General features: G+C 48.8%; 1 protein-coding gene and 1 pseudogene across 2 annotated transcripts; one reads left to right on the plus strand and one right to left on the minus strand.

Annotated features, from left to right (window-relative positions):
* The first annotated feature begins 1,893 nt into the window (after nucleotides 1-1,893).
* RACGAP1 (Rac GTPase activating protein 1) lies at nucleotides 1,894-10,982 on the plus strand. Of its 2 annotated transcripts, none has more exons than XM_064474388.1 (17): nucleotides 1,894-1,981; nucleotides 3,495-3,583; nucleotides 4,014-4,216; nucleotides 4,593-4,729; nucleotides 4,934-5,003; nucleotides 5,224-5,277; nucleotides 5,997-6,074; nucleotides 6,210-6,327; nucleotides 6,514-6,644; nucleotides 6,878-7,042; nucleotides 7,442-7,537; nucleotides 7,781-7,979; nucleotides 8,261-8,366; nucleotides 8,577-8,709; nucleotides 9,196-9,331; nucleotides 9,593-9,701; nucleotides 10,020-10,982. In XM_064474388.1, exons 2-17 carry the CDS (start codon nucleotides 3,499-3,501, stop codon nucleotides 10,093-10,095), a joined length of 1,896 nt encoding a protein of 631 aa, XP_064330458.1. In that variant the 5' UTR covers nucleotides 1,894-1,981; nucleotides 3,495-3,498; the 3' UTR covers nucleotides 10,096-10,982. The 2 variants fall into 2 exon arrangements, with proteins under 2 accessions (XP_064330458.1, XP_064330459.1); XM_064474389.1 differs by having other exon boundaries at nucleotides 1,924-1,981; nucleotides 3,499-3,583.
* Nucleotides 10,983-11,053: 71 nt separating this feature from the next.
* Nucleotides 11,054-13,965, minus strand: LOC135317870 (uncharacterized; annotated as a pseudogene).
* Between the last annotated feature and the right edge of the window lie 227 nt (nucleotides 13,966-14,192).

A 14,192-nucleotide genomic window follows, 5' to 3' on the forward strand; every position in this document is an offset into this window, starting at 1 on the left:
CGGTTTCCCAGATGAGACATTTCAAGGCTTCTCCCTCCCCTCCCCGACACAAACAAAAGAGAATATAATTACTTTGCAATAAAGCGGCTCCTGAAAAGGCCCTCAATCCTTTTCCCTTTCTTCTCCCTTGGAATAAAGCTATATATGAAAGGTGCTTCTGACCTCACTGCTCTCATCATGCATCAGTCAGGAAGGAGGACAGAAAAACTCTACAAATCTTTTAGGGACCCGGGCTGGGACCGAGTGGCGTTTTTTGGGTACTCGGTTCCTGACGCCCTTCGAGCTCCTACCCATCACGTTTCAGAGGAGGATTTGGAAGTACGCCCTCTGAACACGTACAGAAGAAATCTAATTTGCGTAACACTGAAGCCCAGTACCTAACACAGTAACTCACTACAAGCACCACAGGGGCAATAATCTAAAATAATGTGCCTTTTTATTGGCACGAGATTGCAGATGACAATTTAAAGGAGAAGAGAATTTGCTTGTGAGCAAAAGCCTCCTTAACTCTTCAGAATGACACTGAAACAACTCGCCTGCCTATAAATATGATCTGCCAATAAAGACATTTAGCTGTGAAGATTTAATTACAGGCAGGAGCTGCGGGAGGCCCCGGGGCTGACAGGGAAACAGCTGAACCTCCTCAGAAATGGGTGTGCAAGAAGTGCTGGGATGGGCTGTGCATGCACAAGAGGCTCTCAGCAGAGCCAGGTGTAGCTATCAGCCTTCAACTTGCTTTCTAGAGTGGGGCAAATTGGGCTTGTGGATGATTTCCCGTGCCACAAGGTCAAATATCAAGGTCAGTGACTTTCTTTCGCTTCGCCATTGACTTGGAGGATGAGCCGTGTCTCTTCTGGGCCTCAGTTCCTCTATAAAATATAGATAATTTTGACTATCTTCCTCAAGGAAGCCTCATTAATGTTTACTCTTCAGAGGACCTTGAGGCCTTTTACAATCTATTATGAATTAATTATTATTAATTAAGTTAAAGCAGACTATATAACCTAAATAAAGCAGTTCTGACAAAGCAGCTAGATGGTAGAGAGCAATCTGCCTCACAAACTCCCTTTTCCACTTAGCAATTTTAAGCACTTAGTTCCGCTTTCTAATTGCTAATATCCATTCTTCAATTACCCGCTGTTTTCTTTCAGATTTAAAAGATTAAAGCGAATTGTTATTTTATGATTATGTGATTTTGCTTCTTGTAATTGTTGGGTTTGGGTTTGCGTTTTAGCGGATTGCATATTAAACGTCTGGGAATGGAAGGCTTGTGCACGGCCTGAAACGGGGTTTCGCCTTTTGGCCCGTGGGATGGATTGCCGGCTGTTATTCAGATCGACGTTTCAAAGACAAAAAATCAGTCGAGGCATGGTTTTTCATCTGAGAACACTTAAGAAACGGCCTCCCGGTGAAGCAGCAATGCTCTGAACCAGCTACGGCTTGCATCCAGCACCTCGCGCAAGCCTTAGGGCGCTCTGCAGAACAGTGCCTGGGGGGCTTGGGCCCACCCCCGCCGTGTGCCGAGGGCGTTGCTTAAAATCGCACCCGGGGCTCGGCCTGAGAACAGGTTTTTCTCCCCAAAACAGCCCCTCCGGCGCCATCGGCTGCCCTTGAGCTCTCCGAGAAGCAGCAGCCCTCGGCTGCGGCGGGCCGAGGCCCTGCCGGCGTCGCCGGCCTGCTCTGTTGCTAAGCAACAGGGGCTCGGAGCCAGCAACCAATAGTAAAGATGGCGCCTGACCGGCTTCACCACGCCGTCGTCCGGCTCCCCGTCCGCCCTCGCGCTGAGGAGTGGAGCAGAGAGGCCACGCCCTCAGCAGACATGGCGCCAGCTTGGCTTCAGCCGCCCAGAGAATAGAGCCAATGAGAGGCCGGGAGGGTGGGGAGCACGCTGGGATTGGCTGGCAGTAGCGATTCAAACCGAAGTGCGGGGCGGTTAGGCTGGGCGGTTGGAGCTGGAGCTCGCGCCGGGCCGGCGGCCCAGGTGAGTGTGGGGGAGCGGCGGGACCCCCCGGGACCGGGTCTCGTCCGGGTCGCGGGCCTCCGGCACCGGGGCCTCACCCGGGCCGCGGGGACCCCCTCAGCGGCCCCGTGAAGGGGAGCTGCCCTTCCCGGCGCCGCTTTCCTCAGAGGTCTCTTCCTTCGCTGTCTCCCGGGCGGGGGTCGCGCCCTGGAGCGCGGCTGGGGGCGCTTTGCGGGCTGGCCTTGTTCCTTCGCATTTCCAGGCGATATTGTGTTAGATTAGACTGGATATTAGGAAAAATCTCTTCACCGCAAGAGCGGTCAGGCGCTGGCACAGGCTGCGCGGAGAGGTGGGGGAGTCACCGTCCCTCGGGGGGGGGGAGGGGGGGTAAAAAACCGTGCAGACGTGGCACTTCAGGGCACGATTTAGGAGGCCTGGGGGTGTTGGGTTGGCCGTTGGACTTGATGACCCTAGAGGTCTTTTCCAACCTTAATCCTTTCACGATTCCCGGCTTCTGCTTGTCGAGTCGGGCGTGGGGCTAATGGTCGTGGTGCCGGTGATTCAGGCACGGAGCTGTTGAAGTGCCCCTTGCCATGAATTAAGCTGACTACAAGGAACAGAGGAGCGGCTTTTAGCCGAGAGCGCTCCCACACCTTGTAATCTGCGTAACATAGAAAGTCCCTACGGTTTTATCTCTATAAAGAGATACCTGTGTGTCTGGAACTGTGAATAGAGTACTTCAGAGCTTTCCCCAGTGGGCTCCGAAGTGTTGCGGCGGTGTGTTGTACTCCCTCCTGGCACCTCTCCCAGCTACGTCTGCACCTGCTTCTGGTGCTAATTTATTAGTCGAGGCTGCCCTGCGTGCCCCAGCAACCTCTTGCATTAGCGAAGTAATTTCGGTGTTGCTGAGCTGGAGACTTTCCTCTTCGTTGCTTCTGTTTATGCTGTTGTTGCTACTGTTTGAGGAAAATGTGCTGACTGCCTGAATTTTAACAGCTATTTGCAGTAGGAACTGTAACTTAAAATGCAGCTAAATTTAAAACTGTATTAAAATTCCCCAGAACACTTGCTCCTATTTTTATCTTGTGAAGCTCTGAAAACTTGCAGATTTTTAGTGGCCTATATAGTACCAAGCTATTCGTAGATAGGGCATGAGCTGTGTTCTGCAGCCTTTCAGAAGGAGAATGATTTGGGATCCCTCATCTTGCCTTGGCCTCTGAGCCTCTGTGGTGTACTGCAGATTACTTGAAGTAATAAAGTGGGGAGCTACGCTGCCTTTCTCTGTGGCTCTGCTATCTATAAACTGTGGAGGGGTGAGGATGTTCTTTCCCTAGGAAAGAATTTAGATGCATAAATCTCCATAAAACATAACTCTTAATGTATTTTTATTTGTGCAGCTTCTAAAACTCACCTTAAAAATATAATCGTTAATTCTGAAGGTGATTCTCTTTTCTTTGGTCTGGTAACATGTTTTCTGTTTGGAGGTGGGAAGAAAGGGCTGGAGTTTTTTTATTTAGCTCAGGTTTCTTGGCAGGAAGATGGAGACTGCGATGCTGAACTTACGGAGTCTGTATGATCAACTTATGCGCCAGGCTGAAGCTTTAAGTGAAGGAAACGAATACCGTAAGTTCTGCTTCTGAAGTGGGTTGTGCTGCTGTAAGGATATAAACATGCAAACAAACATTGGCTGTTACTGAAGAATCTGTTGATGATGTTATGGGTGACAGGACTGCTACAGGTAATCAGATTTGAGGGTTTTTTCATTGTCAAGAAATACGAAGTCACAGGCAGGGTCACGTTCTGCTTGTACTTCGTCCATGCAGGGTCTCATGTTCTAGCTCTTCTGGTTCGTACTGACACGAAGGGCTTGGTCTGAAAAACTGCCAGATCTCATGAACATGGAGAGTGTAGGTGGGTTTGCCAAAAGGCTGGCTTCTCCACCCCTCAGTCAGGAGCAGGTTATATTAATAGATACCTACTGTCAGCGAAAGGAGGGCTGCTGCATCTTGTCTGCTTGCCTGGGTAGCTAAAGGCGTACATGTCTTGTCTCCAGAGTTTATTCAGTTAGCGAAGAACTTTGAAGAGTATCGGAGAAAACTGCAGAAAACGGAGCATGAGCTTGGCAAGTACAAAGATCTTCTCATGAAAACTGAAGCTGAGCGTAGTGCTTTGGATGTGAAGCTGAAACATGCTCGCAATCAAGTGGATGTGGAGATCAAACGAAGGCAAAAAGCTGAAACAGACTGTGAAAAGCTGGTGAGTAATGCCTTTGTTACCGGTTAGCTCTCTAGAGTGTGGAGACAAGGTGATTAAACTGCATTGATCTATGGAAAATAAAGACTGACATTCGTGATAACTTTTTTTCCTGGGGAGGTAAAAGAACTCAACACTGACAAATTGGCTTGGCTCCTTGTAGTAGCCTTCTGCTTTGGTCTGGAAAAAGGCGACTGGCTGCTGTCTGGAGCCGAGCTGCCATTACCTGTCAGAGCATGGGCTTTGCAGCCATTAGCAGTCTATTGACACAAGTTCCAAGAGCCTGTCTGTGTGGTATCTCAATCTCTTCAGGTCGGTTCATACAGTAATTAAACGCACTTTTTCCTGTGGCAGCTTCTGATGTTATCTACCTTTACAGGAGCGGCAAATACAACTGATTCGAGAGCTGCTCATGTGCGATGCATCTGGGAGCATTCAGCTAAGTGAAGAGCAGAAGTCTGCCCTCGCCTTTCTTAACAGGCCGCAGGTTTCTATAGGGGGTTCAGGCAACAAAAGGTAGGCGACATATGTCTGAGCAACATCAGTGTCAAATACCAATCGCGAACCTCCGTGATAAGTACTGCACCCGTATCAACAGAGTTTTACTTTTTATTCCAGTTTGAAATACAGCTCTTCTGAGTCAGTAAGATTGTTCTGGAACCACGGCTGACTGAAAGCCAAACTGACACAGGTTTCTTCTAATTTTTTATATTTTTTCAGGCTGTCTACAATAGATGAATCTGGCTCAATTCTGTCAGACATCAGCTTTGACAAGACTGATGAGTCACTGGTAATGTAACTCCAAGTTCTTAAGTTTTCCTCCACTGCAAAACCTTAGGGCTGTGGGGTAATCTCTAGAGAGCCCCATGTGTTTAGAGAGCTGTGGTATTAAACTGGTAGAGCTGATTTAGCCAATAGCACACCAGAGAAATGCAAAGCCTAATGAAAGCCCTGGCCAGAGGCTGTACGGTATTTGCACTGAGCTAACCAGTGTTGTGTATTTCCCACAGGACTGGGATTCGTCTGTGGTGAAAGCTGTTAGACTGAAAAGGAGAGAGAAGCGGGTATGTTCAATTCTTCCCCTTCAAATAGATTCCATTGTTAGCCTTGGCTGACACAATGTCACCATCTGCCATCTCACAGCCACCTATAATGATGTCTGAGCTACTAATCACAAACTTCAGATGGATGTGCTTCTACTATAATTCAGTCCTGCTGTGTGGGTTTAGATTGAAAGTTAATTCTGATGTCGTTGTTTGTCTACTGAAAATGACTGGAGTGGAGTTCCGCATATCTTGCTCTCGTGTGGCCTAGTGTGTGCGAGAAAGCACTTGGAAATTATTAACAGCAACCAGATTAGGGAAAATCATGTTGGAAGTTAATGGTTTTTCTGTTCTGTAAAGGAGCTTGTGCTTGTTCTGGTCTGCTGTGCAGCAGGCACAGGTAGGAAAGGGTGGCCTGAAATCATCCCTCGCAGAGTTGGATGCTTAGCTTAGCTTAGCAGAGTTGGATTTGCTTAGCTGCCCCTCTCTTTTTCTCTTTTCCTTCCTTTTTCTCTGAATTGGATTATAAAGCCGGCTAGGAAAATTATTTGAAAGAGGAGTATACTGAGCGCTCCTGATCCTCTTCAAGGTTGCCATGAAGAATGGTTACTGTGGAAGAACTGAATGCGTGTGGGGTGTGTGTGGACAATTGTTCAGTCCTTCTGGTTATACTGAACTATTACAACACGAAGTTACCAGCACACCTGCCTCATAGACAAAAATATACCGTGTCTTTTCAGCGGTCTTCCAGGCAGTTCACTGAAGGCCCACCAGGTCCTCAGAAGAAAATCCGATCAATTGGCTCCACAGTGGATCAGGTATGGTGGTTCCAGCTAGGTTTGTGTGCATTAAAGTAGTTGGTCATATTGCACTCCTGCTTCTAGGGCCAACAAACTAGGAAATCCCCTGTCCTGTCAGTGCTGCCGTCACTAACTGCATATTTCTCATTACAGGGAAATGAATCCATAGTAGCAAAGACAACTCTCATGGTCCCCAATGACGGTGGCCCAATTGAAGCTATCTCTACTATCCAGACTGTGCCTCATAGTCTGAGAAACCGGAGGAAGAGTGGTAGGTGTCACGTCTCCGTTCGTCCTAGTCCTGAAGCAACTACTTTGTGGGCCAGAGGCAATCTTGAAATGGTTCCTCCAGGACCCAGGCAGCTGCCTGTGGTTTATAATGCACTTGCTCTGAAGCAAAGGTTATGCAGGGGTGGTGATTTCATTCAGTCAATGCTCCTTTTCCTCTGTCTTTCAGGTCCTTTGCAGCCCTGGAGCAGCGAGTCAAGCATGGGCAGTAAGCAGCTGGAATCCAAATCGGAGACCGATGGCTCTGGCACCCCGCAGAGCAACGGGGGAGTGAGGCTGCATGACTTCGTTTCAAAGACGGTATGTCTACAGGCATGAAGAACTTAAAAGAGCATCACCTTCCATTTTTAAATGCATGTGATATCAAGCTATCAAGAAGAGGCTACCAGCCGTTATGTCTCAAGTCAATATTAACCGTACTGGCTACCTGCATGGATCAGGGAATGTGTTATCTACGTGGTTATCCAGTCTAACTCCTGCAGAGTTACTACACTGCACTAACCTTTTCCCACCTGTATGCTTTGAATCATTAGGTTATCAAGCCAGAATCGTGTGTTCCATGTGGAAAGAGAGTAAAATTTGGAAAAATCTCTCTGAAGTGCAGAGACTGCCGTGTGGTCGCTCATCCAGAGTGTCGGGACCGCTGTCCTCTTCCCTGTATCCCCACCTTGACGGGGACCCCTGTCAGAATTGGAGAGGTAGGTCTGTAGGCTGAGCTGCCAGCACAAGTGGGTGAATGCTGGGCTAGAGTTAGAACGTGCTTAGGCTCCCACAAGCCTGCCCTCCCCAGAAGAGCTCCTGTTGCTCAGCTGCACAGCAAAGCACAAAGGAGCTCGCTATGGATCGTTCAGTAACCAGGGTAGTGGGTGGTAGGGATGCAACGCTGGGCGGGTGCTGAGCTCTGAACATGGCAGCTCTGGGTAAGCAATCCTGCAGCTTTGTGCTGATGGATGCAGCGTGGCTCTTCTCTGGGCTGACAAAGAAGAAACAATCCTTGCTTTTTAAGTCTAGATCTCACTGTGCATTCCTGAGAGAATATTTTCCATGTCTTGAAGACTGAGTATCTCTTTTTTTTCTTTTTCCCTTCTGCCTCTTAGGGGACCTTGGTGGACTTTGTCCCTTCTACTCCTCCGATGATCCCTTCCATCATAGTGCACTGTGTTAGTGAGATCGAGCAGCGAGGGCTGCGTGAGGTAAAAAGAAAATGAGGTGTGAAACGGTGCTAATGAAATGGGTTGCAGTGTTAGGGAAGCAAATTGTTAACCCAAATATCTCTTACGGATGGTGTGTAGAGTGTTGCTCAGTGGGTGACTCCGTGAGTGAGCAACAGTGTCTGTGCAGAGTGCTCATGTGTGGAGAGAAGGTGGGAGTGGGAGAATGTCAGCTTTATACGTGCAGTTGATATCCTGCCTCTAAGCAATCCTTTCTGTTAACAGACAGGCCTTTACCGGATATCTGGCTGTGACAAAACAGTGAGGGAACTGAAAGAGAAATTTCTTAGAGCAAAAAATGTTCCTTTGCTCAGTAAAGTGGACGATATCCATGCTATCTGCGGCCTTCTCAAGGACTTCCTACGCAGCCTGAAAGAACCCCTTCTCACTTTCCGGTTAAACAAGACTTTTATGGAAGCTGCAGGTAAGGAGTAGCAATTCCTTACTGGTGGACCACAGTACTCTGGAGCCCTCGTGCTTGCGGCTGTGTTGATGATGCACAATGGGCTGGGAAGGGCTCTCTTCTAATACATTATTACAAAATATAAATATATATTTGTATATAGATACAAAACTATTACAATGGCACGTGAAGCTTCTGGCTTGTTTCTCACACGAGCTTTTACTGTTAGAGGGGACTGTTAGAGCTGTGCTTCTGGGATCACTTTCTGAGGTCTAAATGTTTTTGGTTCCCCCCCACCCCAGAAATCTTGGATGAGGACAACAGCGTCGCTGCTATGTACCAAGCAGTTGGTGAGCTTCCTCAGGCCAACAGGGACACCCTAGCTTTCCTCATGATTCACCTGCAGAGGTATGTTCAAACGGTACTTCTGAAAAGGGGATGTTGCCACTGGTGCTTTCTCTAATTGACTCTTGTTACTGCTTGTGAGCATAAAGTCTTCATTCTGAAAAAAAACCTGCTTATTCAGATGCTGAAGTGTGTGTGTGGGATGGGGGAGTTGTATGACAAGTGAAGGGGAGAAGCTACATTCTCTTTCTTAATATTTTTTTTTAAATATAGGGTGGCTCAGAGCCCGGAGACTAAAATGGACGTTACCAACTTGGCTAAAGTCTTTGGCCCCACAATAGTTGGCCATGCGGTACCCGATCCTGAACCTGTGATGCTCCTACACGACACTAAGCGGCAACCCAAGGTAGGTCAGCAGAAAAGAGTGACTTGGGTGAAGTATCCCATTTAAAGAACTCGACCGGATTGCTGGAGGGTGCTGAGGCGATGCCTGCCTGGTGTCGCTGTGTCAAAGCTGTGTGCTGGTTTGTAACATTGGCTACTCATGGGTGCCAATACTTCTAATATCTGAAGGGCGGGTGTCAGAAGGATGGGGCCGGGCTCTTTTCAGTGGTGCCCAACAACAGGACAAGGGGCAACGGGCACAAGCTGGAACATGGGAAGTTCCATCTAAAAGTGAAGAAGCTTTTTCTCATGGTGAGGGTGCCAGAGCAGTGGTACAGGCTGCCCAGAGAGGCTGTGGGGTCACTTCCCTGGAGACATTCACCCCCCGCCTGGACGCGGCCCTGTGCCCCTGCTCTGGGGGTGCCTGCTCCAGCAGGAGGTGGGACGGGATGAGCTCCAGAGGTCCCTTTGAACCCCCACCAGTCTGGGATTCTGTGTGCCTCTGTAGGTAGTAGAACGACTTCTGCTGCTGCCTATGGACTACTGGAGCCAGCTGGTGATGGTGGAGCAAGAAAACATTGACCCAGGGCATGTAATCGAGAATGTCAATGCCTGCTCCACTCCACAGACACCAGATGTTAAAGGTAACCCCTAGGTTCTGCTCTATTGGCTGTGCAGCTGCTGAATCAAAAACAATGGCCCTCAATCAAAGCTGCTTGCGAGACTGTTGGAGCTAGCCATTCCTGGCATGCTTTATGGAGGAAGAGGAAAGAAAAGTGTGCCAGGAAATACCAGATTTGTCTAGTATTTCTGACAGATGCTAGGGAATGTCTAATGTTCCTTGCATGGCAATGAAAACTTCAGCTGTCCTCATGTTGCTCACTTTGCTGCCTCCTTTTCCACAGTGAGCATGCTTGGACCCCTCACTACTCCGGAACAGCAGCTCTCAAAGACGCCATCGTCTAGCTCCCTGTCCCAGAGGGTCCGGTCTACCTTCAGCAAAACCACCCCCAAGTAAGTGCCAACAGGCACTGTCATGGAGGTGTTGGGATGACTGCTGGTGGTTTGGGTGTTCAGGGAGAACTGAAAATCGACTTTTGAACCTAGTTCTGGGAGCAGCCTGGATTTACTACTCAGTCAACTCTCACTTAATCAACGCTGTAGTAACAGCGCAAGCTGCATAATGGTTAATGAGCATCATCTTACGGTAGGGGGAGAAACACTTTGTCTGGGAGGTGGCTAAAACTTGGGTGAATGACCCCTGGGAAAGGGAGAGTGTTAGACCTCTAATCCCAAATCCAAACCTGATATTTTCTACTTCTCTTGAACTAGATTTGGGAGCAAAAGCAAGTCAACAACCCAGCTTGGGCATCAGGGCAACTTCTTTGCCTCTCCTATGCTGAAGTGAAGCGGACCTGGGAGTTAGTGTCGTCCTAGCATTTGCACACCAATATGCATGAATACAGTAAACGCAAGTCCTCTCTGCGGGCAGTGGCAGCTTATGTAATAAGATCCTTTTCATTTTATCTTTCAGATTAACTCAGACTTTTAATGGGATTTTATTGTGCAATGTATTTTTATTAACTAATGCTGTGCTGAATTTAGTATTGGTGAAGAAAATAACTAGCAGGCTTTGTTCAAAGTGTTAATAAAAAAAAGTGCTAGAGGAACTCTCTGGCACTTTTCACTAGCATCCAGTCTTCTACCCATGTGAAGTGGAACAGTTGTACAAGGATCCTAAGTTTTTACGGTGTTTTATTTTTTATTTTTAAGAAAAGACTCCGTAAGTTATTCTTCACACAGCAGTGACGCCCCAATTGACCTCTGTCAGAATCCATTCTCTCAAACCGCACGCAGGTCCGCAGTTCTTGACTTGCGCTGTGGTTGTGCAGCCTCTAATCCTGAGGATGGCAGTGTTGCATTTGTCTGGGCAAACGGTGCTCTAACTGCCGGAGGGGACTGCAACTTGTCCTAAAGAAACATTTCCTGATGCTGTGGTTACAAGGGGAAAAACTTGTAGAGGGTTGTCTGTAGATGCAAACCCAAAGGATTCCTGGGTAGTCTAAAGGAGTTACTAGTGCTGCTCAAACTGGCGAGGGGAATGAGGGTGTTTAATAGCACCCTTGCCTTTGGGAGTCCCTGCTTTCCCAAATCGGGATATGTGACCTTGCCCAGTGCTGTGTGAAGAGACTTGTGGAACATGTACAAAAGTTTATAAAGCGGCCGTTCATTGAGCTCTGAAAAACTGTCATGATCTGTGCAGTTAAGTAAATCATGATGACTTATGTGACCTATGATTCTGTGCTCTAATGCTTCTTATTTGTGCTATAGCGTTTTAACTAGAGCCTGTGTAGCGTTACAGGAGGCTGTGGTGCTGTAATGCTGAGGTGCTGTGCTCCGAGTAGCTCTTGCCCCAAGGGCTAATGAACCTGGCAGCCTCTGCGGTGCAGGATCGTGGGCTGGGCTGTGGCTCGGGAGTCTAGAGGAGGAAGGAGAATAACAGTTTTGGTTCCCAGTATTATATCAGGAGGTGAAATAGCCTGGGCTGTGTGTGGTGGCCTGGGTTGTCTCTCTTCCCCTTGGTTGCAGGGTCTGGAGGGCGAAGCCCTCTCCTGCCATGTTTGCACCCTAGCTCTGACCCACTGCAGGGCATGGGGCAGCTGGGGGCTGCTGCTCCCCCTTCCCAGTGGGGCTGGGGCCCCAGGGCAGGTGGGTGTTTCTGGCCTCTAGTGCTTTCAGGCACACCAGATGTGCACGAAGGGGGCACTAAAGCATGTTCCCGTTCCCTAGATCCTGTGTCTTGGACACAGTTGCCTTGGTCCTTGTTTTTTGGAGGATCCTCTCCCAGACTGGGTCCTTGCCTGCTCCTTGTTGGAGCAGAAACTGGGGGATTTGCAGAGGGACCTGCAGGGGTACATCTCCCCTGGTCCCCATGGCTCCCCTCCGTAGGGACAGATGGAGTTTGGGAGCACCCTAGCATGTCACCCCACTCACTGCTGGGCGTGGGGGTGGCCCCGCCAGTGCTTGGAAATGTGTCTGCAATGCTGGGACAGGGTGGGGGGGTGTCTGCAGGGCAGGACACCGCCCCCACAGTGGGATGTGCAAGTAGGTAGGACATGGCAGGGAAAGAGCCGTACCTAACACAAGCCTGGGGCAGTGGAAACTGAAGAAAGGGTGTATCTTTGGCAGTCTGTGCGCTGGTTGCTTTAGGCTGTAAGGAGAAATCATGTGGAAAAGAATTTTAAATATTTACTGATCAAAGAATATGAAAAGCCTTGCTTTGGCCCCAGAAACAGTGATGTGTAAGTTGTCCTAGTAATTCCTTTTAAGTGGGTACCAGCGCAAGAAAGCAAACCCCCTGTTTGTATTCAGGCAGGGCAGGCACGCACGTGCTTCAAAGGATTAACGCCAATATAACGTATGTTCCTTAATCAGCAGCTACCTCTTGCTGCGTTTGCATTTAATGCAGAGAGCATCTTTCTGCTGTGCATGCAAGTGCTTCACCCTCATTAAGACCCCTCAGCAGTTAGCGAGGAAGCCACCTTCTTTTTTATTGCAAATGATAGAATTCTGATAGTTGAAGGGAGATAATTTCTCACGCTGCCTTAATCAGCACGTGGTTCTGATTTACAGCACCTCCAAGGGAGCGACACTGGGCCTGCTGTTGAAAGACAGGTACTAGCCCCTGATGCCTTCTAGCTTTGCAAAAAGGATAGCCTGCTTTCTCCAGACTGGCGCTCCCACCCCTGGTCTAGATCGGTACCAGCAAATTCCACCGCAGGTGGCGGTCGGTCTCTTGGGCGAAGCAGTGGATTGTGTCAGCACGATCGCTGTGGCAGTGCTGGCCATCTTTGTCAGCCTCTGCGCGCCCACCTTCCTCCCTTCCGTCAGCGTGGGAATTTTGAAGCCAAATCAAAGTTTGTGGCAGGTTACATCAAGTGACTTCTTGTAGAGTAAGAACTTTCCCCAGTAGAGGCTAAGGGTGTGGCCTTTGGGGGTCCAGCTGTCCTTTCTCTCCTGCAGCTCCTTGTAGATCATCTCATCCTGTGTTGGGTCTCTTGCACCATACAACTCTGCGAACTGCAGCTTTACAAATACTAGGTCAAGGTCTGGAGGTTTCTGAAGAATTTGCTTGAGGCCTTTGGCCACCTTCAATATGTTATTCTTGTTTCCTTCTTTGCATTAAGCCACTGTGTCTTTATAGCACTTGGCCAAGGCTCAGTAGAGAAGGTGGTAACCTGCCTCCTGCTGCAGGGCTCACTGCACTATCTCAGTGACTTGCTCGGTAGGCTATTGCAGCCAGAACAGAGCTGAAGCTTTGAGAACATCAGGATCGGAGCTTTTCTCTGCACTTTCTGTATCAAGCCAATTGACCTTTCTATATCCACTTGTTCAAGTAGCTTGGGTAAATGTATTTTGGCTTTGTAGTTATTCAGCTGCTCAAGGACAGCTCTTTCCAATTGGATTGTGGAATTCCTCCCAATATCAGGATAGCAGAAATAACTGCAGGAGGGATAAAGATCCATTCAGAGCCCAGTGTGGAAATATCTCCTCCCCAGTTCAAGTATCAATGCCACCTCAAAGTGCTCTCCTGCCCGTTCCCTGTTAAGGGCTCTGAGAGCCAAGAGGAACACCAGCCTTTCTGGGCCTGTGTACGGGGTCAGCCATGCATCCCAAGGAGCTGAGCTGCCGAATTCATTCCAGGGAGCTTTCAGCCTCCTGATAAGAGGCCTGAAGGTAGTGAATCCAAGCATAATTTGCATAGATAATCAAAGAACCAGCAGATGCTCCTCTTGTCTCTTGTTCTTCAGCATCCTTATGGCTTTGCAGAGCTGCTCTGTTCTGGCCTTTCGGCTGGTACAGGCATGCCTGCAGCCCCAGGAGCGCTGCCTGGTTTTGGTGCTTGATTTCAACAGTCAGCTTCTGCAGGACGTGTGTAGGTTCAGCACAGTCTGTTATACCCGAATACCGGGTGAAGTGGTATTGAAGGGCATCTAACTTCTCCTTCAGTTGCTCATTGTAACAAAGAGGAGAACACGGGTTATGAAAAGGCAGCGTGTGGAGGGGTGTGGTGGGGTCCTGGGGTACCCACACGGAGCACAAAGGAGCTCCTGGCTGTACGCAAACCAAAAAGAAGAGAGGGGTGGAGGAGGGGGCTCTCCCCATTTCCTCAACAAGTCCCTTGTGCTCAAGCTACTAAAGAACCTGTAAATCTTTTGTTCCAATCAGCCCGTTTTCAGGGAACCATCTGGGAGGCTTTGTTCCTGGCTTGCTGTTCTCCAAAGGGGAGTTACCAGTGCCTGGAGCCAGGGCTGCTGGCTCTTCTTACCTAAGACAAAGGCCCTGGGATGGACTGCAAGAAACGGAGAGTAGAACCAGCCAAAACCACACAATGAAAACTGCTTTGCTCCCCATGGGGAGGTAATGGGGGCTGTGCCTTCATCTGAAGGATGCAACAAGAGGTGGCTCAGCAAAGAGCATGAAGATGTTGGACTGAAGCATCAC

The sequence above is a fragment of the Phalacrocorax carbo genome, chromosome 27, assembly GCF_963921805.1.
Source record: "Phalacrocorax carbo chromosome 27, bPhaCar2.1, whole genome shotgun sequence".
In the NCBI taxonomy this organism is placed as follows: Eukaryota; Metazoa; Chordata; class Aves; order Suliformes; family Phalacrocoracidae; genus Phalacrocorax; species Phalacrocorax carbo.